This window comes from Mobula birostris, chromosome 13, assembly GCF_030028105.1.
Source record: "Mobula birostris isolate sMobBir1 chromosome 13, sMobBir1.hap1, whole genome shotgun sequence".
Classification (NCBI taxonomy): Eukaryota; Metazoa; Chordata; class Chondrichthyes; order Myliobatiformes; family Myliobatidae; genus Mobula; species Mobula birostris.
The window spans coordinates 51591324-51618732 of NC_092382.1; the positions used below are offsets into that span (position 1 = coordinate 51591324).

General features: G+C 49.0%; 1 protein-coding gene and 1 long non-coding RNA gene across 2 annotated transcripts; one reads left to right on the top strand and one right to left on the bottom strand.

Annotated features, from left to right (window-relative positions):
- Nucleotides 1-90: 90 nt before the first annotated feature.
- LOC140206835 (uncharacterized) lies at nucleotides 91-26472 on the bottom strand. The gene is given in 5 exon segments (XM_072275076.1): nucleotides 91-186; nucleotides 269-742; nucleotides 10214-10735; nucleotides 20979-22505; nucleotides 26401-26472. Coding segments are annotated over 4 exon segments (2214 nt in total). The 5' UTR covers nucleotides 22101-22505; nucleotides 26401-26472.
- Nucleotides 5738-7501, top strand: LOC140207606 (uncharacterized). Its single transcript, XR_011888598.1, has 2 exons — nucleotides 5738-5795; nucleotides 7167-7501. It is a non-coding gene; the product is annotated as an uncharacterized lncRNA (long non-coding RNA).
- Nucleotides 26473-27409: the final 937 nt, after the last annotated feature.

The window sequence follows — 27409 nt, forward strand, 5'->3', positions numbered from 1 at the left end:
GTGAACCCGGTGATGTGTTACAAGGTTAGATTACTGAGTGAATCCCTTCTCACATTCACAGCAGGTGAGCGGCGTCTCCCCAGTGTGAACTCAATGATGCACATTTGATGGAAATGGCTGAGAGAATCTCTTCCCAATCTCTGAGCAGGTGTATGGCCTCTACCCAGTGTGAACTCGCTGGTGTCTCTGTAGGCAGGATGATTGCAGAAATGCTTTCCCACATTCATAGCAGGGGAGCAGCCTCTCCCGTATGAACTGACTGGTGTACCAGTAGTTGGGATGACCAAGTGAATCTCTTCCCACATTCTGAGCAGGTGAACGGCTTCTCCCCTGTGTGAACTCGCTGATGACTCTCTAGGCTGGATGACCGAGTGAATCCCTTCCCGCAGTCTGAGCAGGTGAATGGTCTCTCTCCAGTGTGAACTGACTGGTGTGCCAGTAGCTTGGATGACCGAGAGAATCCCTTCCCACAGTCTGAGCAGGTGAACGGCCTCTCTCCAGTGTGAACTCGCTGATGTACCTTCAGTTTCGATAAACAAGTGAATCCCTTCCCGCAGTCTGAGCAGGTGAATGGCCATTCCCCGGTGTGAACTCTCTGATGTTCCTTCAGTTTAGATGACTGAGTGAATCCCATCCCACAGTCTGAGCAGGTGAATGGCCTCTCCCCAGTGTGAACTCGCTGGTGCACCAGTAGGTCAGATGACCGAGTGAAACCCTTCCCGCAGTCTGAGCAGGTGAATGGCTTCTCCCTGATGTGAACCCGCTGGTGCGCTATTAAATTGGATGACTGAGTGAATCCCTTCCCACAGTCTGAGCAGGTGAACGGTCTCTCCCTGGTGTGAACTCGCTGATCAGCCATTAGGTCAGCTGATTGAGTGAATCCATCCCCCCAAATTCAGCAGATGACCAGCCTCTGCCCAGTGTGAACTGACTGGTGCGTCCAGAGGTGGGAAGACCGACTGAATCCCTTCTCACCCACAGAACAGGTGAATGGCCTTGTCCCAGTGTGAACTTGCTGATTTATCTTCAGTTGAGATGACCGAGTGAATCCATTCCTGCTGTCTGAGCAGATGAACAGCCTCTCCCCAGTGTAAAATGACTGGCATGCCAGTCGGTCAGATGATCGAGTGAATCCCTGCCCAGTCTGAGTAGGAAGGACGATCGAGTGAAACCCTTGCTCCAATTCTTAAATATCTGGGCAGTGTCAGAAAATCTGGCGTGTTGTGTTCGAGATTTCTGTAGATAAATTCCTTGTAGTTTTTAACCTGTGAAAACATTTACAAAATCCATCAATGGCTGAAGGACAACATTTCAGATGAGATCACTTTAGTCAGCAAGGTGTGATCTGACATCACACTGTTACAGTGAGCTTCAACCCAAGTTGGAGAGAGAACTCATCTTCAAACTGGCACAGTGCTGGTATCTAGGATTAAATGTTAACTGGAATCAATCTCTCTGATGCTTTTCCTGTCTCTATAAGAATGGGGCATTTCTGCCATCTCCAATCTGTGCTTTGCCTCAGTTTGAGTCTCTCCATTGGTATTATTCCCTCTTCCCACTGAGCTACATGGGTGTCTCGTTCCACAGTGACTGAAGCACTCTCACACAAATAGCCTTTGTTGACCTGCAGCTGGGACTTTCTTTTATGCACTGTTAGATTAAAGTGCCACAGTTTTTACGCCATATAAAAATTTGCTGCTGAGATGAACGGTCGGTCTGATAAAAGGAATTAGAGTGAATATTAATACTATTTAAGGTTCTTGTCACAGTCATAGAAAAGTACAACACAGAACAAGACCCTTCAGCCCATCTAGGTTGTGCTGAACTATTTGAACTTTCTACTCCTATATCCCTACCATCCAGGTACTGACACAAACCTCTTAAATGTTGAAATTGAGGTCACATTCACCACTTGTGCTGTCTGCTCATTCCACACCCGGATGACCGTCTGTGTGAAGAAGTTTCTCGTCATGTTCCCCTTAACATTCCACCTTTCACACTTAACCCATGGCCTCGTGTTGTTGTCCCACCCCATCTCAGTGGAGAAGGCCAGCTTGCATTTACCCTATCTTTACCCCTCATAATTGTGGTACACCTCCATCAAATCTCCCCTCAATCTCTTACATTCCAAGGAATAAACACCTAACCTGTTCAAGCTTTCCTTATAACCCACGTCCTCCAGACCTGGCAACATCCTTATGAATTTTCCCTGAACTCTTTCAACCTCTTTTTCATCATTCCTGTAGGTAGGTGACCAAAACTGTACACGATACTCCAAATTAGGCTTCACCAATGCCTTGTACTATGTCAACATAACATCCATCTCCTGTACTCAGTACTTTGGCTTATGAAGGCCAATGTGCCAAAATCTTTCTCTCCATCCCTATCTAACTGGGGCACCACTTTCAGTGAATTATGGACCTGTAGTCCCAGATCCCTTGCTTCTACAGCACTCCTCAGTGCCCGACCAGTCACTGTGTAAGACCTTGTTCCTACCAACATGCAACACTTCACACTTGTCTGCATTAAATTCCTTTTTCCGTTTCTCAAACTATTTTCCCAGCTGGTCCAGATCACACCACAAGCCATGATAGTCTTCCTCTCTGTCCACTACACCCCAATCTTGGTGTCATCCACAAATTTGCTGATCCAGTTAACCACACTATCATCCAGATTACTGATATAGATGACAAACAACAACAGATCCAGCACTGATCCCTGTGGCACACCACTAGTCACAGGCCTCCAGTCGGAGAGGCAACCATCTGCTGCCACAGTCTGGCTTCTCCCAAAGACAGTGTCTCGTCCAGTTTACTATCTCATCTTGAATGCTGAATGACTGAACCTTCTTGACCAACCTCCCATATGAGACTTTGTCAAGTGCCTTGCTAAAGTCCATGTGGACAACATCCACTGCCTTGCCTTCATCCACTTTCCTGATAACTTCCTCGAGAGACTCTATAAGATTGGTTAGACATGACCTACCATGCACAAAGCCATGCTGCCTATCCTTAATCAGTCCACATCTATCCATATACTTAGATATTGATTTCCTGCACATACATTCCAATAACTTCCCCACAACTGATGTCAAGCTCACCAATGTAGAATTTCCTATTTATTTTTAAAGCCTTTCTTGAACAGCAGAACAACATTGCCTGTCCTCCAATCCTCCAGTCCCTCACCTGTCACTAAGGACGATTTAAATATCTCTGCTTGGGCTCCAACAATTTCTGCACTTGTCTTCCGCAGGGTCCCAGGGGAACAACTTGTCAGGTCCTGGTGATTTATCCACGCTTATTTGCCTTAAGACAGCAAACACAGATTCCATGAAGTTGATGCTGCTTTGCCTCACTTCTATAGACTCTGTGTCCATCTCCTGAGTAAATACAGATGCAAAAATACTACTTAAAATCTCCCACTTCTATTTTGTCTCCTCATATAAATTATCATTCGGATCGTCATGAGTGGGCCTGTTTCTGCACTGAACTTCTCCATGTTTCTGTTCCTCCCCGGGGAACCGGCATCAAACCGACGGGCCGAGCGGTCTCCTCCTACCTCTCAGCGATACATCAGACTCCGGCCGCAGGAGACGCTTCACAATCGCCCCAAACTTCCCTCGGAGGGAAATAGAAATAAATCAGAAAGCGGGACATTTACTTCGGGGTTTGTTCTTCTTGGACGGGGAGTTTAATGCGGCTGCGGAGATGTCAGTGTTGATGATCAGAGGGATCTTAGACTCCAAGTTCATCGCTTCCTGAAAGAGACTGCACAGATTGATTGAGTGGTTAAGAAGGCAAATGGCGTGGTTGTCTTTATTAGTTGAAGCATTGAGTTGAAAAGTCGGGAAGTTGTGTTGCGGCTGTTGCGAGCCTGCGGTCGGACTGTGACTGTGTCTTTAAGAGCGCCGGAGTGAGGAGGCGGGACTATGACGTCAGTCACAGGCTGACAGCGCTAACTGTGGATTTAACCATAAGAGAGAGAGAGCGGTCTGCAGACAGGCAGTCGGCCAGTCTAAAGAGAGAGAGAGAGAAAGAGAGAGAACGAGAACCCATATCTGATAGGAGAGGAGAGTGGAGAATAGGAGAAAGGGATGGAGCAGTGGACCCAGAGAGAAGTGATCAGCAGGAGAGAGGACTTGAAAAGTCAGAGAGGAAGTCAGGGAGTGGGATGGAGAGGTGACGGGAGATTTGTTCACCGGAAGGAGAAATCGATATTCATGCCGTCAGGTTGGAGGGTACCCAGACGGAATATGAGGCGCTGATCCTGGACCCTGAGGGAGGCCTCATCTTGGCACAAGAGGAGGCGATGCGTTGACACGTCGCAACGGGAATGGGAATCGGAGTGAAAATGTTTGGACACCGGGAAGTCCCGCTCGGAGCGGATAATTCAAAGGTTAATTTATTATCAAAGCAGGTATCGATAAACAGAGCAACACACATGAAAGTTGCTGGTGAACGCAGCAGGCCAGGCAGCATCTCTAGGAAGAGGTGCAGTCGACGTTTCAGGCCGAGACCCTTCGTCAGGACTAACTTTTATGTGTGTTGCTTGAATTTCCAGCATCTGCAGATTTCCTGTTGTTTGCATCGATAAACAGTTTTTTTTTTCTTCTCCAGCGAGCCACGGAACAAAGAACATGAAAGTCGTTCAGAGAGAAACATCAAACTCCCACCCCACCCCCGTATAAAAAAGAACGGCATCCCGATCATCAACCCCAAAACCCAACCCTCCCACAAATGGGAAAAATAACATCGATCCCCCCGAAAAAACAACCCGACCCCGCACAACTGCGGAGGAGCCGGTTTACCGGTGTAGAGGAGCCGCATCGGGAGCAGCGGACACAACGGGCGACCCCGGAAGATTCACAGGTGAAGGGTCGCCTCACCTGGAAGGATGTTTGGACAACGGAGAGAGTTCGGCCGTCCGGCCCTTTCACTGTGACCCCCGAACTCCACATCAAATCCGTCCAAACGAATCTGGGTGAACTTTAATGACCAATAAATATAATTCCTCTCTTTGATCAGCTGTCTGAATGATCCCCTGACTCTGAGAGGAAGGGGTATCTATGGTCCACATTGTCAGGGTGTTGAGTTTACCAGGAGACAAAGACTGCAGGGACGGGAGGTTTTCTGGTCACTAATACACTGTGTGTGGACCCCGCTGGCAATTCTGGTGTTGTGACCCGAATCGAGACAAACACCACGCTGCCCACTCCACCAACAACACGGCACAGCCGGACACATAACAGGGGACTTTACATCTCACAACACTGGATTCAGTGATGAAACCCGTGATTAATGTTGTTGTCCCACTGAAATCATAAGAAATGTCCATTCAGGTGTTGTTAAATACAAGCGCTCTACCACCCGCCTGACGTCACACATGGTTCCCCTCGCGCGTATCGACGTCACACACGCGCTACTGCGCTCTCGCTGAGGCAGTTTAACGGCTGAGCTGCCGACCACGAGACCCCTCCACCCCTCACCTCCGCTGCGCTGTAGTCATTGGCCCGAAGCGATGTCAATCACTGATTACGCCCAATAGCGGAGGCGGACCAGCCGAGAGGGCGTTACCCCGCTGACATCTCTTCTCAAAGAGGAACAAACCCCAAAGCAAATGTCCACTTTCTGATTTATTTCCATTTCCCTCCGAGGGAAGTTGGGGCGTTTGTGAAGCGTCTCCTGCGGCCGGAGTCTGATGTATCGCTGAGAGGCAGGAGGAGACCGCTCGGCCCGTCGGTTTGATGCCGGTTCCCCGGGGAGCGAGAGGGGGATTTTATTGAAAGGAGGAAGACGGTGAGAGAGGGGGCGGACAGGATGTTTGTCCCGGTGGGGACAGGAGGGGCTCATCTGTGGAAATGTCTGAGCCCACGGTGGTGGCGATTCACCACATTGGGGGCAAACACCGGCAGACTGTTGCCCTGCAAGCGGGGACAGGAGTGGAGTTGGGAGGGTGGGTGAGGAGAGGAGATTTCGGGTAGTGGGGGTAAGATCTCGAAAGATGATTGCTAATGCCTCCACATCCCTTCAGCCACCTCTTTCAGATCTCTGCCGTGTTCACCATCTGGTCCAGGTGATCTATTTACCTTCAGACCATCTCTGTTTCCCAAGAAACTTCTCCCGAGTAACGTAACTTTACACATTCTGACCACTGACATCTGGGACTTTCATATTCCTGCCAGTGTCTCCGACAGATAAGAGTGATGTACAATACTTATTCAGTTCATCTGCCATCACCTTGCACCCCCACCCCATTACTACCTCTCCAGCATCATTTCCCAGTGGTTTGATATCCACTTCCACCTCTCTTTTACACTGTATGTACCTGAAGAAAAATTTAGTATCCTCTTTAATATTACTGGCTAGCTCACCGATATATTCCATCTTTTCCTTCCTAATTATTTTAGTTGCATTCTGTTGGTTTTTAAAAGCTTCCCAATCCTCTAACTTCCCAGTAATTTTTGCTCCATGCCCTCTCTTTGGTTTTTATGTTGTTTTTTGGTTTTCTCTTATCAGCCACGGTTTTGTCACCTTACTTTTAGAATACCACTTCCTCTTTGTGATTTATATATCCCGTGCTTTCCGAATTGCTTCCAGAAATTCCAACCATTGCTGCTCTGTTTCATCTCTGCCCGTATTCTTCTCAAACCAGTTTGACCAATTCTGCTGTCATGCCTCTCTAGTTCACTTTATTTCACATCTGACTTTACCTTCTCCTTCTCTGATGTCAGGGTGAATTTGATCATATTAAGATCACTTGCCCCTAAGGGTTCTTTAAACTTAAGAGACCTAATTAATTCGGGTTCATTACAACACCCAATCCAGAATAGCTGATCCCCAAGCAGGCTCAACCATGAGCTGCTCTAAAAAAGCATCTTGCAGGCATTCTAGGAATTCCTCCTCTTGACACCAACACTGTCCTAATTTTCCTAATCACCTGCATGACAATCCCCCATGACTACTGTAACATTGCCCTTTTGGCACACATTTTCTATCTCCCATTGTAATTTGTGGCCCACATACTTACTACTGTTTGGAGGTCTCTATACAATTCCCATCAGGGATTTTTTTTTACATTTGCTGTTCCTTAATTCTACCCACAGATTCTACACCTTCCAACCCTATGCCAGCTCTTCCTAATGATGTTATTTAATATTTTAAAAACAGACCCACACAACCCCAATACCAGCTTGTTCTTTCCAGAAACGTATCTGGGAAACAAGAGGACCTGCAGATGCTAGAAATCTAGAGAACCACACACAAAGTGCTGGAGGAGCTCAGCATGTCAGGCAGCATCTATGGATGGGAATCATCATTTCGGGCCAAGACCCTTCATCTGGAATCTTGATACCCACATATCTGGAATATCAACAAGGAAAATAGAAAGTAGTAAAAAATAGGGAAAACCTTTGACAAAATTTAGTTCAAAGCTTAAAAAAACCTGCCAACCAGAGCTCAATTGTTAACAAATACAACAAAGGCAATAAATACTTTCATCAAAACTGACATTGACTTTTTTAAATATAAAAATACCTTGGTCCCATTTCAATCAGTAAAATTTACAAAGATAAATAACAACCTTAGAAAAGCCTATTTACACTCAAACCCATTTAGAGTAACACTACCTTGGACAGAAGGAGGAAGAGAATTAATACACATGAAAAAGAAATCACACAACAGTCAGATTAAACTTCTAAGTATACACTTTCATCAAAAATTAACAGAATTCAGCACTCCATGTGTGTGTATGCAATCGTGATAAGAAATACAGACCAGAAAACTTCAATGAGAGGCCAACTCAGAGAAATGAATCACACTATGGAAGAAAACATTAACCAGTGGAATGAGTATGACCCTCCATGGGGGACATCCCAATGATCTGAGCAGACGAGACGGTGACAAGGAAGCATCGAGCACCTGACTGAGAGTTGGAGACCTCTTCCCAGAAACAGAGGGGTTCCTTGCAGAAATACAAGACAAGGTGGTTAACAAAAGGTGGAAAAAAAATCAAAAATACATGAAATACAAACAAACGAGGCAGCAAGTGCAGAAAATGCCAAGAGAAACCAGACACAATCCAACACATTTCAGGATCCTGCAGCAGTTTAGCTCAATCTGATTAATTACAAAGGTACAATCAAGTGGTAAATATCATTCACCAAAATCTTGCTTTAAAATACAAACACATGAATGCCCTCCATCACTTCATAAAGGCACCATAAATTCAAGCCTGATCCAGTTTTAGAGTCAAAATCTTACAAATTATATGATAATCAACACATTATTTCAGACAGGACAATCCATAATAACCATTCAGGTATAATATTACAGGATAAACAAGTGGGAACAACTCCCGCAATAGATAAAACCATTCCCAACACACACATGTTCCTCGACCAGTGGAGCACCTCACCACGGGCATTGTTTGTGTCACCAGTCAGACAAACAAATTATTTTCTCTGTCAATCAGCTTCCAAATGTTGTTGCTCTGTCATTCGTTGCCATGCCCCGCTGCTGATTCCCTTCTCCTCATCATACGTTCTTACCCCGACCATCGTCCAGAGCCCCAAACTCTGCCCTGTGCAGACCCGCCTCTGGTTTCTGACCCTGTTCTGTTGAGCATCCAACTGATGGTTTCCCATTCTGATTTCAGTCTTTAGAGGACAGTGATATTTCCTTACAACCCTTCAGAAGCAGAGAAAATGACCCATAATGTGGGAATGAGCCCTGAATAAAGAGGTTAACTCCCAATGACGTTCTTCCTCAGCCCAGAGATTTGAGGGGCGAAGAACATCTCAGACAGAACTGCAGTCAGCTCGACTTGTTCAGTCTGCAGAAAATTCAAGCAAAACCTCTTCACCCACAGAGTGGTGACTGTTTGGACCCCATCCCACAGGGAGAGCGAGAGATGAACAACAGGGGTGGATTTAAAAGGACTGTCGTGGAACAGAATCACTGGCAGGGTCCAGCCGGCCTGAGTTGACTCTCTACTGTACACTAGGTGTGTCATAAATTCACTAAGTACCGGAGACAGATTTTAAAATAGAACTGATTTATATGTCTCAGATCTAGAATATTAAACTCCAGTCCCATTAAAGGTGAATATGCAGCAGAAGAAAGTCCCCCTGTACCCAGTGACCAGGGTGCAGAACTGGGTGTGGTGACCAGCAGCAATAATTACAGAGTTCAGCACCAACAGTCACCCTCGAAATTGCATTCAGCAACGGTGATGGACAAATATCCAGCATGTAGCCGATTGAAACTTTCTCCCCAGTGTGAACCCGGCAGTGTGTCGCAAGTGTAATATGCTGTAAGTTTCACTGCTAATGTAATGGCCTCTCTGTAATGTTTCACTGCTGAGGTAATGGTTTCTCTGTAGCAGCAATCTTTAGGTTATGACTACAGATAACAGGATTTTGGAATGTGGGGTTATCCAGTGAGAGAAATGTTGTTCTTTCATGTGAGTCTGGAAGAGAGATTTTCCTGGTCTTTTGCTGGGGAGAAATGAGAAGACGTGAATGGAGAGAGTGGGCCCCTTTTCTTTTTTTGGTTTTCTTTCCTGACCCTATAGTCAAAGTAAGAATTATAAAGCTCAATCGTATAATCACATACTCTGTACTGTTTTTGTTATTTCGGGGTACTGATTTGTAACAGGGGACACATCACGCAGCATTCAACCAAATGAGATTTCTTAAGTTTTCCCAGGCTGGGGGGCTATCACCCCCTATATTAAGCTGCTAGCCAAAACGGGATTTACATAAGGATAGATGACTGAGTGAATCCCTTCCCGCATTCACAGCAGGTGAACGTCCTCTCCCCAGTGTGAACTCAGTGATGCACATTTGGTTGATTTGGCTGAGAGAATCTCTTCCCAAAGTCTGAGCAGGTGACCGGCCTCTCCCCAGTGTGAACTCGCTGATGTACCTTCAGTTGAGATGACAGAATGAATCCCTTCCCACAGTCTGAGCAGGTGAAAGGCATCTCCCCAGTGTGAACTCTCTGATGTACCTTCACTTTAGATGACGATGTGAATCCATTCTCACAGTCTGAGCATAAAAATGCCTCTCCCCAGTGTGAACTCGCTGGTGTACCTTCAGTTTAGATGACGAAGTGAATCCCTTCCCACAGTCTGAGCAGGCGAATGGCCACTCTCTGGTGTGAACTGACTGGTGTCTCAGTAGATCAGTTGACAAAGTGAATCTCTTCCCACACACTGAGCAGGTGAATGGCCTCTCGCCAGTGTGAAGTCGCTGATGTACCTTCAGTGGAGATGACGAAGCAAATCCCTTCCCACAGTCTGAGCAGGTGAATGGCCTCTCTCCAGTATGAACTCGCTGATGTTCCTTCAGATGAGATGACAGAGTGAATCCCTTCCCACAGTCTGAGCAGGCGAACGGCCTCTCACCAGTGTGAAGTCGCTGATGTACCTTCAGTTGAGATGACCAAGTGAATCCCTTCCCACAATCCGAGCAGGAGAACGGCCACTCTCCAGTGTAAATTCGCTGGTGTACTATTAGGTAAGATGACCGAGTGAATCCCTTCCCACAGTCTGAGCAGGTGAATGGCCTCTCTCTGGTGTGAACTGACTGGTGTTTCAGTAGATCAGATGACATAGTGAATCTCTTCCCGCAGTCTGAGCAGGTGAATGGCCGCTCCCCGGTGTGAACTCGCTGATGTACTTTCAGGTGAGATGAGCAAGTGAATCCCTTCCCACAGTCCGAGCAGGTGAACGGCCGCTCCCCGGTGTGAATTCGCTGGTGAGCCATTAGGTCAGATGACCAAGTGAATCCTACCCCACAAATTCAGCAGGTGACCAGCCTCTGGTGTCCACAGGTGGGAAGACTGACTGAATCCCTTCTCACACACAGAATAGACGAATGGCCTTTCCCAGTGTGAACTTGCTGATGTACCTTCAGTTGAAATGACCGACTGAATCCATTCCCACTGTCTGAGCAGGAAGGATGATCGAGTGAATCCCTTGCTCCACTTCTTAAATATCTGGACAGAGACAGCAAAACTGGTGTGTTGTATTCTAGATTTCTGTAGACAAATTCCTCGTCATTTTTAACCTGTAAAACAATTTACAAAATCCATCAATGGGTGTAGGACAACATTTCAGATGAGATCACTTGAGTTGTCAAGGTGTGATCTGGCATCACACTGTTACAGTGAAGTTCAACCCAAGTTGGAGAGAGAAATCATCTTCTAACTGGGCACTGTGCTGGTATCTGGAATGACCATCAAATTCTGATGCTCTTCCTGTCTCTATAAGAATGGGGCACTTCTGCCATCTCCAATCTGTGACCTGGCTCAGTTTCACTCTCTCCATTGGTATTATTCCCTGTTCCCACTGAGCTGCATGGGTGCCTGGCCCCACAGTAACTGAAACACTCTCACACAAGTAGCTGGCAGTGCATTCCACGCACCCAGCACTCTCTGTGTAAAAAACTTACCCCTGACTTCCCCTCGGTATCTATTTCCAAGCTCCTTAAAACTCTGCCCCCTCGTGTTAGCCACTTCAGCCCTGGGAAGAAACCTCTGGCTGTCCACACGATCAATGCCCCTCATCATCTTATACACCTAAAAATGGCTTTAAACATAAACAAGGAAATTATACATTGCATTGAGGATTTGTGAGAAGTATACAAAATTATAAGGGTATAGATAGGGTAAATGCAAGCAGCTTTTTCCACTGAGGTTGGGTGGGATGACAATCAGAGGTCATGGATAAGTGGGGAAGTGAAAATTTAACGGGAACATTTGGAAAAGCTCTTTACTGATGTTTTTAAGAAGATCCAACACTCCCTCTTCCTTAAACTCCACATCGTCCAGCACACAGGCCTGTTCTAACTTGACCTCACCCTGATCAAGATCCTTTTCAATTGTAAATACTGAAGCAAAGTATTCATTTAGGACCTCCCCAACCTCCCCCACCTCCAGGCACATGTTGTCTTCTTCATCCTTGAGCAGCCCCACCTTCATTCTTGCCATCCTTCTGTTCTTCACATTCGCATAGAACGCCTTGGGGTTCTCCTTAATCCTACATGCCAAGGCCTTCTCATGCCCCCTTCGAGCTCTCCTAAGTCTTTAAGCTCCTTCCTGGCTACCCTATATTTCTCATAAGCCCCTCCTGCTTCCTGCTTCTTATATCTAACATATGCTTCCTTCTTCCTCTTGACGAGTTGCCTCACGTGTTTCGTCAGCCACGATTCCCTTTTCCTACCATTTTTTCCTTGTCTCAGAGGGACAAAACCTATCCTGAACCCAGCACAAGTGGTCCTTAAATTTCCTCCACATTACTTCTGTGCTTTCACCCTTGAACATCTGTTTCCAATTTACTCTCGCTAGTTCCTGCCTCATCCCTTCATAGTTAGCCCTTCCCCAGTTAAGCACTTTCCCATTTTGTCTGTTTTTATCCTTTTCCATAGCTATGCTGAAGCTAAGGGAGTTGTGGTCACTCTCACCAAAATGCTCCCCCACCAAGAGGTCTACCACCTGAACAGGTTCATTACCCAGAACTAGATCCAGTATGGCCTCTCCTCTCATCAGCCAGTCCACGTACTGTGTCAGGAATCTTTCTTGAATGCACCTGACAAATTCAGCCCCACCTCTCCCCCTTGCAGTCAGGAGGTGCCAGTCAATACGAGGAAAGTTGAAATCACCCATAACTACAAATCTGCACCATTCTAAACTCTGTCTGCTTATCTGCTCCTCGGTGTCCTGAGGGCTATTTGGGGGCTATAGACTACTCCCAGCACAGTGATTGATCCCTTCATATTTCTGACTTCCACCCACGCCGACTCAGTGGACACTCCCTCTGCAGCGTTCTCCCTTTCTACAGCCGTGATACTATCCCTGACCAGTAATGCTATTTTCTACCTCCCATCCTATTCCTTATAAAACACCAGATCCAATGCCTGAAAGTGCAGGGTTTTTTTAATGTTTCAAAATATACTATATTCAAAAATAAATATATACAATAAACCATTCAATAACTTCCCATCCTTTACATACATTTCCGTTATAGTCTGTACATATCCATATTTATGGCCACCCACGTGGCACTCCAGTTGTTCACCTTACCGTATCACTGTTGAGGGGTATACTCCCCGCCACCCGGCCCCTCCCACTCCCACGGGAGAAGAACTCTATACTGTGGTCCTTCCCCACCGGGCCCTTGCGGTGTCTGCACCGAGTTTCAGTGCGTCCCTCAGCACGTACTCCTGCAGCCGAGAATGTGCCAGTCGGCAGCATTCTCCCATGGACATCTCCATGTGCTGGTAGATCATCAAGTTTCGGGCCGACCAAAGAGCGTCTTTCACCGAGTTGATGATCTGCCAGCAGCACCGGATGTTGGTCTCCGTGTGCGTCCCCGGGAACAGCCCGTAGATCAGAGAGTCCTCTGTTACGCAGCTGCTGGGGATGAAACGTGACACTAGCCCGTCCATCCTCCTCCACACCCTCTCTGCGAACTGTCACAGACTCCTCCTCACTGCAGTCCTCCCGTGGGCAGTGGGGTGCGGAGATGACGTTCCGGGCATACAGGAGGGCTCTGACTGGGAGGGTCCCTCTCACCGCCAGCCAGGCGAGGTCTTGGTGCCTGTTGGTGAGATCTGGCGATGAGGCATTTTGCCAGATGAACTGGACGGTCTGCTCAGGGAACCACACCACTGTGTCCATCACGTCCTTCTCCTGCAGTGCCTGCAGGACATTACGTGCCGACCACTGCCTGATGGCCCCGTGGTCAAAGGCGTTCTCCTGGAAGAACTTTGCTACGTAGGACAGGTATGCCAGCAACGACCAGCTGACTGGGGCGTTGCGCGGGAGTGGGGCCAGACCCATCCTTCGTAACCAGGGCGACAGGTAGAGCCTGGGCACATAGTGGTACTTGGTGCCCACATACCTGGGTTCGACACACAACCTGATGCAGCCACATACAAAGCTGGCCATCAGGGTGAGGGCGACATTGGGGACGTTCTTGCCCCCATTGTCCAGGGACTTGTGCATGACAGTCCATCTCACCCGCTCCATCTTGGATCTCCAGACGAATCTGAAGACAGCTCGGGTGATTTCCGAGCTGTTGGAGCGGGGGACGGGCCACACCTGCGCCAAGTGCAGCAGCCCTGAGAGCACCTCACACCTGATGACCCGGTTCTTGCCCGTTATTGACAGGGAGCGCCCTCCCCACTGTCCCAGTTTCTGTTTCACCTTGGCAGTCCGCTCCTGCCAGTTCTTGTTGCACGCCTCAGCCCCTCCGAACCAGATCCCCAACACCTTCACGTGGTCAGACCTGATGGTGAAGGGGACGCTGGATCGGTCGGGCCAGTTGCCGAAGAGCATGGCTTTGCTCTTCGTGCGGTTGACCCTGGCCCCCGACGCTAGCTCGAACTGTTCGCAGGTGCCAATCAACCTGTGAACTGACCTCGGATCAGAGCAGAACACGGTGACGTCATCCATGCACAGGGAGGTTCTCACTTGGGTCCCTCCACTGCCTGGCAGCGTCACCCCTCTTATGCCCTCATCCCTCCTGACGGCTTCCGCAAAGGGTTCTATGCAGCAGACAAACAAGACAGGGGAGAGGGGACAGCCCTGCCTGACTCCCGACCTGATGGGGAAGCTGTTTGTTTCCCACCTGTTGACCTGGACTGCACTACGGATGTCTGTGTAGAGCAGTCTAATCCAATTCCGGATTCCCTCCCCAAATCCCATTTTGGAAAGCACGTCCGCCATGTATGTGTGTGATATCCTGTTGAAGGCTTTCTCCTGGTCCAAGTTGACCAGGCAGGTGTCCACCCCCCTGTCCTGCACGTAGGCGATGGTGTCCCTCAGCAGTGCGAGGTTGTCTGAGATTTTCCTGCCCGGTACAGCACAGGTTTGGTCCGGGTGAATCACCTGTCCTAGAGCAGACTCGACCCTGTTGGCGATAGCCTTGGACAGGATCTTGTAGCCCACGTTCAGGAGAGAGATGGGTCTCCAATTCCTAATGTCCTCCCTTTCCCTGTTCTGCTTGTAGATGAGGGTGATGATGCCCTTCCTCATGGACTCAGACATACTGCCGGCCAGAAGCATAGCGTTGTACACTTCCAGCAGGTCTGGGCCCATCCAGTTCCACAGAGCCGAGTACAACTCAGCCGGTGAGCTGTCACTTCTGGGAGTCTTACCCGACCCAAAAGAACGGATGGAGCCTGTCAGCTCGTCCAGGGTCAGTGGCCGATCCAGACTCTCCTGCTTGCCGTCGTCTAAGACCTGCGTGATAGACGACAGGAAGTTACGGGAGGCTGTGGATTCTGTGGGGTGGGTATGTCGAAGCTGCAGCTGGATGCACATCTTGCAGGTGAGGGCATCAGGGACACTGGAGGTCTCCCCACCTTCCCACCAATGTCCTCTCTAATTTGTAATGACCAGTGTGCCAAAAAATCTTGTGCTGTGCAATTTTTACCCAGTGACAACAACATGTGCACACTGAACTTTAAATAGAGAGGGATTTATTTTAACAGCTAGCAAATCACTATTAATAAGAACTTTGATATCCTCTGGGTTTCATCAAGTTAATCTGCACTCTCACACAATCTGTGTTGCAGGCCTGTAGAGGGTTATGAAGGATTTTCTCACACCAGCTTTTGCACACCGTCCATATCTGATTTGCTTGCTAAATGACACTTTAAAAAGTCAGATTTTCAAATATCACTCCACTTCCTCCCACTTGCAAGTTCTCCAGCAACGTTTGCATCGTCACAATACACACAGGTAACACCAGTTTCTGTATTGTACATAAATATTTCCCCTGAACCCTCCCCCAGGTGACTGGCGGCCAGTGAATATGAAGGGAAGGGCAGTAGTCTGTCTCATTGGAGTCTGGCACTTGTTGCCAAGGACAAAGGTGCTTGATATCATTGTGTCCTCAGAGAGAATGGGTCAAAACATGTCCCCACGGGTAGAAAGGTCCAGAACAAGAGGAGGTAGAACAACCAACACACACAAAATGATGGAGGAACTCAGCAGGCCAGACAGCATTATGGAAAACAGTACAAATGCTGAATTCCTCCAGCATTTTGTGTGTGTTGCTTGGATTTTCAATATCTGTAGATTTTATCTTATTTGTGATGGGAGGCAGAATAAAGGTGAATTTCTCAACTGCTGATGTAAAAGATTTTGTTCCCTTTCTCCGAGTTCCTAATCCTTGCATTTAGACAGCTGGAGCTCAGCTCTGTCTGAGAGATCCATCGGCTCCCATTCCCTCATCAGCCGGAAGCTGCCCGGGGCCCGTGTACGGATCGTGTGGCTGAGAGAGAGGGAAGAGAGCACGAATGTCCCGGGATTGCGGGCCACGGTGTCCGGAGCTCACAGCAATTGTTCCGAATCCGGCAACCGGGGAATATCTCTTACCTGGAGCTGATTTTCCGAGGCCTTTATGTACTGCGCGCATGAGCGATATTCGGGACAACCGCAACCCTGACGCATGCGTATTCGATCGGCGCTTCAGCGACGGCGACAATTCCAACGCAGAGCTTTCTGGGTAATCACGGTGCCATTAAACATTTCTGCAAACACCGGTTCCATGTTCATACCTCAGTTTTTTTTGGGGGGGTGCGGAATTCAGCAGCTCTTTTAATGGAGAAAGCAGCTTTCATAAACAATGCACTTAATATCAGCAAACTTTCCGCGTGTTTAATGCCGAAGTAGAATCTTCTTGCAAATGCAGATATGAAACACAAGAGATTCTGCTGCTGCTGGAACTGTAGACACATGCACATAAAATGCTGGAGAAACTCTGCAGTTTAGGCAGCAACTAAGCAGAGGAGTGCACAGTCTAGGCATACTGAAGGGGCTCGGCCTAAACGTTGTCTATTTATTCCTCTCCACATTTGCGGCCCGATCTGTTGATTTCCTACAGTATTTTGCACAGGTTAACCACCTTTTTTTTCAATCGAACAATTTCAAAATGTTTCTGATCTTTCATTTGTGGCCACATCCTGGTGGTCTGATTCCTCTCCCTTCTCCTCCTTGTAAATTCTAGGCCCCATTTCCTTTCTGGCGCCCCAAAGCCCTGATTCAGGGTGGTAACTCTTTGGTTTCTGACTCTGCACCATCGAAGATTCACTTGCTAGTCTGCTGTCAGACTTTAGATGCGCATTGCAACAACCCAGCTGTCTGAGGCACAGACCTTTGAAATGAGTGAAAATGACAGAAAACTTTGAAAAGAGCAGGGAAGAAGGAGCTTAACCACCTTAGTCCAGAGCCCTGAAGAACGTCAAAACCACAGTGAGCTCATCGCGTTATTCAGCCTGGAGAGAAGCATGCAGGAAATTCATGCAGGTGTATAGGATGATGAGAGGCATTAGTCGTGTGGATAGCCAGAGGCTTTTTTTCCAGGGCTGAAACGGCTAACACGAGGGGGCACAGGTTTAAGCTGCCTGGAAGTAGGTGCAGAGAAGGTGGAAGAGCTAAGTTTTATAAACAAAGTGTTTGGTGTGTGTGTGGAATGCACTGCCATCGACGGTGGTAGAGGTGGATACAATCGGGTCTTTTAAGAGACTTGTAGATAGGTACATGGAGCTCGGGAAAATAGAGGGCTATGTGGTAGGGTAACTCTAGGCAGTTTCTAAAGTAAGTTCCGTGGTCGGCACAACGCTGTGGGCCAAAGGGTCTGTAATGAGCTGTAGATTTCTATGATTCTATGAAATTCAAGGAAAATCTCCTATCCCAAGGAGTGGTGACTAGTTACAACCTGTTATCACAAGGAGAGTGAGAGGGGAACGGCAGGGATAGATTTTGATATACTGATATGGAACAGAAACATGGGCAGGGACCAGATGGGCCGAGTGGCCTCTCTAGTGTGCATTGTGAGTGTGGTAGAGACAGTAAGTACTTGAGACACGGGATTTGATACAGAACGGATTTATCTTTCACAGATCCACAATATTAAACATCAGTCCAGTTTAAGGCTAACATCAGCAGAACAGACTCTTCCAATGCTCAGTGACCAGGGTTCAGTCCTGGGTGCGATAAGCAGCCACAAGAACTGCATAATCTGACAGTAACAGTCCCTCATAAACCTGCAGCTGCCTTCAGTCACCGTGATGGTTAAACATTTAACACAAAGCCATGCATTTGAGAATTTAGACATTTCTATTTTTCTGAGCTTCTCATAAATGTGTACAGTTTAGTTAAGTTCTGCTCCAGAATTTCCACACAATTAAAAGAGTTTATTACATCTTTTATTTCTAGTTTTGCAACATTTATATAATTTAACAATTTAATATGTACATTATTGCAATTCATAGTTGTTACCGCAGATCGTAATGCGAGATTGAAGCCTTTTCTATTTATCTGCATTCCTCAGAAATAACAATAGTTCAGTTAAGTTTCCTTCTGTGATTCCAAAGCAGAAGCTCGGTCTGTCTAATATTTACACACAATTAAAATGGTGAATTTGTTTATCATTATCATGTACTGAGCTACAGTGAAAATCTTGCCTGACGTACCATCCACACAGATCTATACATTACGGCAGTACATTGATCTGATATACGACAAAACAATAACTGTAACAAACCATTATGGCTGCAGAGAAAGTGCAGTGCAGATAGACATATGGTGCAGGGTCATCTCGAATTACATTGTGAGATCAAGTCCATTTTATCGGACTGGAGACCATTCATTTGGCTTATAACCGCAGACAGGAAGCCGTCCTTGAGCCTGGTTGTATGCGCTTTAAGGCTTTTGTATCTCTTCCCCGATGGGGGAGCAGGTTTGCAGCAAGAATGTCCGGGTTGTGAGGATCTTTGAGTATATGACTGGCTTTTCCAAGGCAGGGGAAGTGTAGGAAGAGTCCATGGAGGGGAGGTTTGCTTCTCTGATGTTCTCTGCTCTCCAAAGTTCTCTGCAGTTCCTTGCAGTCATGGGCAGAGCAGTAGCCATACGAAGGCGTGAGGTATCAACAAGGAGCTCAGAGACCTCGGCCTTCACCCTGCCTTGTGTCGCTGGATCCTGGACTTCCTGTCAGATCGCCGGCAGGTGGAAAGAGTGGGCTCCCTCACCTCTGTCTCTCTGACCCTCAGCACTCATACGCGCAGGGTTGTCTCCTTGGCCCCCTCCTTTACTCTCTGTATTCCCATGACTTGTGTCGCCACCCACAGCTCCAATCTGCTAATTAAATTTGCTTACGACACTACATTGATTGGCCTAATCGCAAATAATAACGAGGCAGCCTACAGAGAAGAAGTCATCACCCCGACACAGTGGTGTCCAGAAAACAACCTCTCCCTCATTGTCACAAAACCAAAGGAGCTGGTTGTGGATTACAGGAGGAATGGAGACAGGGACCAAAATTCAACATTTTCAAGTCTGTTATTGACACAAAATGCACATTTTAATATTGATCACGACACAATGTATTTTATATACTTTTAATGACATAAAACGTATTTATAGATTGTGACTGACAGAGAATCGTATAATTTGTGTTCCGTGTGTTATCTGAATGTACTTGCCTGTGATGCTGCCACAAGTCAGTGTTTCTCTGTACCTGTACGTTCCCGTACTTGTGCACTTGGCAATAAATTCAAGAGGACCTGAGAAATCTCAGTGAGTTTTGATTAGTGATGATCATCTTGGCAGCTTGGTAGGTCGAATGTATGAGACAGTACACTGTTAAATGCAAAACCCTGAACAGTGTTGATGATCAGAGGGATCTTAGACTCCAAGTTCAATGCTCCCTGAAAGAGACTGCACAGATTGATCGGGTGGTTAAGAAGGCAAATGGCGTGGTTGTCTTTATTAGTTGAAGCACTGAGCTGAAAAGTCGGGAAGTTGGAGATATATATACATATATATCTGATATATCTGCAGACAGGCAGTCGGGGAGAGAGAGAGAACCCAGACAGAATATAAGGTGCTGATCCTGGACCCTGAGGGTGGCCACATCTTGGCACAAGAGGAGACGATGGGTTGACACGTCGGAATGGAAATGGGAATGAAAATGTTTATACACCGGGAAGTCCCGCTCGGGACGGATAGTTCAAAGGTTAATTTATTATCAAAGCAGGTATCCATAAACAACTCTGAGTTTTTTTTCTCCTCCAGAGAGTCACGAAACAAAGAAAGAAAAAGGCTTTCAGAGCGAAAAAAATCGGACTCCCACCCCACCCCCGTATAAAAAAGAACGGCATCCCGATCATCAACCCCCCAAAACCCACCCCTCCCACAAAAGGGAACAATAACATCGAATCTGGGTGAACTTTAATGACCAATAAATATAATTCCTCTCTCTGATCAGCTGTCTGAATGATCCCCTGACTCTGAGAGGAAGGGGTGTCTATGGTCCACATTGTCAGGGTGTTGAGTTTACCAGGAGACAGAGACTGCAGGGACGGGAGGTTTTCTGTTCACTAATACACTGTGTGTGGACCCCGCTGGCAATTCTGGTGTTGTGACCCGAATCGAGACAAACACCACGCTGCCCACTCCACCAACAGCACGGCACAGCCGGACACATAACAGGGGACTTTACATCTCACAACACTGGATTCAGTGATGAAACCCGTGATTAATGTTGTTGTCCCACTGAAATCATAAGAAACGTCCATTGAGGTGCTTTTAAATACGAGCGCTGCCCTACAGGTGACATCACCCCCCCCCACCCCAAGTTCAGCACCGACAGTCACTCTCAAAATTGCATTGAGAAACAATGATGGACAAATATCCAGCATGAAGCTTATTGAAACTTTATCCCCAGTGTGAACCCGGTGATGTGTTACAAGGTTAGGTTACTGAGTGAATCCCTTCTCACATTCACAGCAGGTGAGTGGCCTCTCCCCAGTGTGAACTCAATGATGCACATTTGATGGAGATGGCTGAGAGAATCTCTTCCCAATCTCTGAGCAGGTGTATGGCCTCTACCCAGTGTGAACTCGCTGGTGTCTCTGTAGGCAGGATGATTGCAGAAATGCTTTCCCACATTCATAGCAGGGGAACAGCCTCTCCCGTATGAACTGACTGGTGTGCCAGTAGTTGGGATGACCAAGTGAATCTCTTCCCACATTCTGAGCAGGTGAACGGCTTCTCCCCAGTGTGAACTCGCTGATGACTCTCTAGGTTGGATGACCGAGCGAATCTCTTCCCACAGACTGAGCAGCTGAACGGCCTCTCCCCTGTGTGAACAGACTGGTGTCTCTGTAAAGTGGAGGACTGAGTGAACCCCCTCCCACAGTCTGAGCAGGTGAACGGCCTCTCCCCAGTGTGAACTTGCTGGTGTACCAGTAGGTCGGGTGACCGACTGAACCCTTTCCCACAGTCTGAGCAGCTGAACGGCCTCTCTCCAGTGTGAACTCTCTGGTGTGCCAGTAGGTCGGGTGACCGAGTGAATCCCTTCCCACAGTCTGAGCAGGTGAATGGCCTCTCTGCAGTGTGAACTCGCTGGTGTACCAGTAGGTCGGGTGACCGAGTAAAGCCCTTTCCACAGTCTGAGCAGGTGAACAGCCTCTCTCCAGTGTGAACTCGCTGATGTGCCTTCAGATTAGATGAGCAAATGAATCCCTTCCCGCAGTCTGAGCAGGTGAATGGTCTCTCTCCAGTGTGAACTGACTGGTCTGCCAGTAGCTTGGATGACCGAGAGAATCCTTTCCCACAGTCTGAGCAGGTGAACGGCCTCTCTCCAGTGTGAACTCGCTGATGTACCTTCAGTTTAGATAAACAAGTGAATCCCTTCCCACAGTCTGAGCAGGTGAATGGCCATTCCCCGGTGTGAACTCTCTGATGTTCCTTCAGTTTAGATGACCGAGTGAATCCCATCCCACAATCTGAGCAGGTGAATGGCCTCTCCCCAGTGTGAACTCGTTGGTGCACCAGTAGGTCAGATGACCTAGTGAATCCCTTCCTGCAGTCTGAGCAGGTGAATGGCTTCTCCCTGATGTGAACTCGCTGGTGCACTATTAGGTTGGACGATTGAGTGAATCCCTTCCCACAGTCTGAGCAGGTGAACGGCCTCTCCCCAGTGTGAACTGACTTGTGTACCAGTAGGGTGGTTGACTGATGGAATCCCTTCCCACAGTCTGAGCAGGTGAATGGCCGCTCCCTGGTGTGAACTCGCTGGTCAGCCATTAGGTCAGCTGACCGAGTGAATCCTTCCCCACAAATTCAGCAGATGATCAGCCTCTGCCCAGTGTGAACTGACTGGTGTGCTTACAGGTGGGAAGACCAACTGAATCCCTTCTCACCCACAGAACAGGTGAATGGTCTTGCCCAGTGTAAACTTGCTGATGTACCTTCAGTTGAGGTGACCCAGTGAATCCATTCCCACAGTCTGAGCAAGTGAATGGCCTCTCCCCTGTGTAGATTGACGGCCATGCCAGTCGGTCAGATGATTGACTGAATCCCTGCCCAGTCTGAGCAGGAAGGAAGATCGAGTGAATCCCTTGCTCCAATTCTTAAATATCTGGACAGAGTCAGAAAAACTGGCGTGTTGTGTTCGAGATTCCTGTAGATAAATTCCTTGTAGTTTTTAACCTGTAAAAATATTTACAAAATCCATCAATGGCTGAAGGACAACATTTCAGATGCGATCACTTTAGTCAACAAGGCGCGATCTGACATCACACTGTTATAGTGAGGGTCAACCCAAGTTGGAGAGAGAACTCATCTTCGAACTGGCACAGTGCTGGTATCTAGGATTAAATGTTAACTGGAATCAATCTCTCTGATGCTTTTCCTGTCTCTATAAGAATGGGGCATTTCTGCCATCTCCAATCTGTGCCTTGCCTCAGTTTGAGTCTCTCCATTGGTATTATTCCCTCTTCCCACTGAGCTACATGGGTGTCTCGTTCCACAGTAACTGAAACACTCTCACACAAATAGCCTTTGTTGACCTGCAGCTGGGACTTTCTTTTATGCACTGTTAGATTAAAGTGCCAGTTTTAACGCCATATAAAAATTTGCTGCTGAGATGAACGGTCGGTCTGTTAAAAGGAATTAGAGTGAATATTAATATTATTTATGGTTCTTGTTACAGTCATAGAAAAGTACAACACAGAATAAGACCCTTCGGCCCATCTAGTTTGTGCTGAACTATTTAAGCTTTCTACTCCCATATCCCTACCATCCAGGTACCTACACAAACCTCTTAAATGTTGAAATTGAGGTCACGTTCACCACTTGTGCCGTCTGCTCATTCCACACCCGGATGACCTTCTGTGTGAAGAAGTTTCCAGTCATGTTCCCCTCAATATTTCACCTTTCACACTTAACCCATGGCCTCTTGTTGTTGTCCCACCCCATCTCAGTGGAGAAGGCCAGCTTGCATTTACCCTATCTTTACCCCTCATAATTGTGGTACACCTCCATCAAGTCTCTCCTCAATCTTTTACATTCCAAGGAATAAACACCTAACCTGTTCAATCTTTCCTTATAACCAAGTCCTCCAGACCTGGCAACATCCTTATGAATTTTGTCTGGACTCTTTCAACCTCTTTTATATCTTTCCTGTAGGTCGGTGACCAAAACTGTACACAATACTCCAGATTAGGCCTCACCAATGTCTTGTACAATGTCAACATAACATCCATCTCCTGTACTCAGTACTTTGGCTTACGAAGGCCAATGTGCCAAAATCTTTCTCTCCATCCCTATCTAACTGGGGTACCACTTTCAGTGAATTATGGACCTGTAGTCCCAGATCCCTTGCTTCTACATCACTCCTCAGTGCCCTACCAGTCACTGTGTAAGGCACTGAGGAGTGATGTAGAAGCAAGGGATCTGGTCCCTCACCCCGAGACCCTCACTAAACACCGGACACTCCCTCACCTCAGACTCTCACCCTCCCCCGAGACCTTCACTAAACACCAGACACTCCCTCACCTCAGACTCTCTCCCTCCCCCGAGACCCTCACTACACACCGGACACTCCCTCACCTCAGACTCTCTCCCTCCCCCGAGACCCTCACTACACACCAGACACTCCCTCCCCTCAGACTCTCTCCCTCCCCCGAGACCCTCACTACACACCCGACACTCCCTCACCTCAGACTCTCTCCCTCCTCCGAGACCCTCACTAAACACCGGACACTCCCTCACCTCAGACTCTCTCCCTCCCCCGAGACCCTCACTAAACACCGGACACTCCCTCACCTCAGACTCTCTCCCTCCCCCGAGACCCTCACTAAACACCGGACACTCCCTCACATCAGACACTCTCCCTCCCCCGAGACCCTCACTACACACCGGACACTCCCTCACCTCAGACTCTCACCCTCCCCCGAGACCTTCACTAAACACCAGACACTCCCTCACATCAGACACTCTCCCTCCCCCGAGACCCTCACTACACACCGGACACTCCCTCACCTCAGACTCTCACCCTCCCCCGAGACCTTCACTAAACACCAGACACTCCCTCACCTCAGACTCTCTCCCTCCCCCGGGGACCCTCACTACACACTGGACACTCCCTCACCTCAGACTCTCTCCCTCCCCCGAGACCCTCACTAAACACCGGACACTCCCTCACCTCAGACTCTCTCCCTCCCCCGAGACCCTCACTACACTCCGGACACTCCCTCACCTCAGACTCTCTCCCTCCCCCGAGACCCTCACTAAACACCGGACACTCCCTCACCTCAGACTCTCTCCCTCCCCTGAGACTCTCACTAAACAACGGACACTCCCTCACCTCAGACTCTCTCCATCCCCCGGACACCCTCACTAAACACCGGACACTCCCTCACCTCAGACTCTCTCCCTCCCCCGAGACCCTCACTACACACCGGACACTCCCTCCCCTCAGACTCTCTCCCTCCCCCGAGACACTCACTAAACACCGGACACTCCCTCACCTCAGACTCTCTCACTCCCCCCGAGACCCTCACGAAACACCGGACACTCCCTCACCTCAGAATCTCTCCCTCCCCCGAGACCCTCACTAAACACTGGACACTCCATCACCTCAGACTCTCTCCCTCCCCCCGAGACCGTCACTAAACACCGGACACTCCCTCACCTCAGACTCGCTCCCTCCCCCGAGACCCTCACTAAACACCGGACACTCCCTCACCTCAGACTCCCTCCCTCCCCCGAGACCCTCACTAAACGCCGGACCCTCCCTCACCTCAGACTCTCTCCCTCCCCCGAGACCCTCACTAAACACCGGACCCTCCCTCACCTCAGACTCTCTCACTCCCCCCGAGACCCTCACTAAACACCAGACACTCCCTCACCTCAGACTCTCTCCCTCCCCCGAGACCCTCACTACACACCGGACACTCCCTCACCTCAGACACCCTCCCTCCCCCGAGACCCTCACTAAACACCGGACACTCCCTCACCTCAGACTCTCTCCCTCCCCCGAGACCCTCACTACACACCGGACACTCTCTCACCTCAGACTCTCTCCCTCCCCCGAGACCCTCACTACACACCGGACACTCCCTCACCTCAGACTCTCTCCCTCCACCGAGACCCTGACTAAACACCGGACACTCCCTCACCTCAGACTCTGTCCCTCGTCCGAGACCCTCACTACACACCGGACACTCCCTCACCTCAGACTCTCACCCTCCCCCGAGACCTTCACTAAACACCAGACACTCCCTCACCTCAGACTCTCTCACTCCCCCGGGGACCCTCACTACACACTGGACACTCCCTCACCTCAGACTCTCTCCATCCTCCGAGACCCTCACTAAACACCGGACACTCCCTCACCTCAGACTCTCTCCCTCCCCCGAGACCCTCACTAAACACTGGACACTCCCTCACCTCAGACTCTCTCCCTCCCCCCGAGACCCTCACTAAACACCAGACACTCCCTCACCTCAGACTCTCTCCCTCCCCCCGAGACCCTCACTACACACCGGACACTCCCTCACCTCAGACTCTCTCCCTCCCCCCGAGACCCTCACTAAACACCTGACACTCCCTCATCTCACACTCTCTCCCTCCACCGAGACCCTCACTAAACACCGGACACTCCCTCACCTCAGACTCTCTCCCTCCCCCGAGACCCTCACTAAACACCGGACACTCCCTCACCTCAGACTCTCTCCCTCCCCCGAGACCCTCACTAAACACCGGACACTCCCTCACCTCAGACTCTCTCCCTCCCCCCGAGACCCTCACTAAACACCGGACACTCCCTCACCTCAGACCCTCTCCCTCCCCCGAGAACCTCACTATACACCGGACACTCCCTCACCTCAGACTCTCTCCCTCCCCCGAGACCCTCACTAAACACCGGACACTCCCTCACCTCAGACTCTCTCCTTCCCCCGAGACCCTCACTAAACACCGGACACCCCCTCACCTCAGACTCTCTCCCTCCCCCGAGACCCTCACTAAACACCGGACACTCCCTCACCTCAGACTCTCTCCCTCCCCCGAGACCCTCACTACACACCGGACACTCTCTCACCTCAGAAGCTGCTCGGACTCGGTCAGACTGAGCGGAGTTTTCCAGACGGATGAAAAGCGCAGAGTGGAGCTCGCGCAACCGACAGGAATTCTCGACCAATGGGGGAGAGCGATTGGAGCTCGCGCCTTGTACGGAGCCACTGACCAATGGTGGAGAGAGATTGGAGCTCGTGCCGTAGGCGGGGTTATTGACCAATGGTAGAGTGCGATTGGAATTCGCGCCGTAGGCGGTGTTATTGACCAATGGTGGAGGGAGATTGGAGTTCGCGCTAAGGGCGGTGGTATTGACCAATGCTGGAGCGAGTTTAAAACTCGCGCTGTGCGCGGAGCCATGGGCCAATGCTGGAGAGCGATTGGAGCTCACGCGGTCAGGAACTAACGGTGAGGGTGGAGGGTGGAGGGTGGAGGGTGGAGGGCGATGGTCGCGCGGTGGGCGGGGCTCCCCGATCGATGATGGATAGATCTCGGAGCTCAGCAGAGGGGAGAGGTGACTGGGAGACAGGGCAATTGATGTTGATCCCCTGTCCCCGTCCCTCTGTGGGTGAATGGGTGTCCGGGTCTTCCGTCTCTCTGCTGGGTTGCACATCAGTGACAGGGGAAGGGATTACTGGGAGACGGGGCAATTGATGTTGAACCCCTGTCCCCGTCCCTCTGTGGGTGAGTGGGTGTCCGGGTCTTCCGTCTCTCTGCTGGGTTACACATCAGTGACAGTAAAGTCCCCTCTGTTCACACTCCCGCACTCAGACAGTGAAGCCCCCTTTACCAGGCGTCCCAGCTTTTCTCTGCCATGGACCTCTCCTATTAACTGAGGGTACCTGGACCCAGGTTGGGAGCTCCTACTTCTACACGGTCCCATCACACACGCCCGGAAACAGACGCGCAGTGAAGCTCCCTCTGCAATGTCCAATCACGCACTCCTAGGGATTAGACAAGGAGAACAGCTCCCTGCACAATATCCCATCACACGTTCCTGGGGTCAGACACAGTGAAGCTTCCTCTACACAATACCA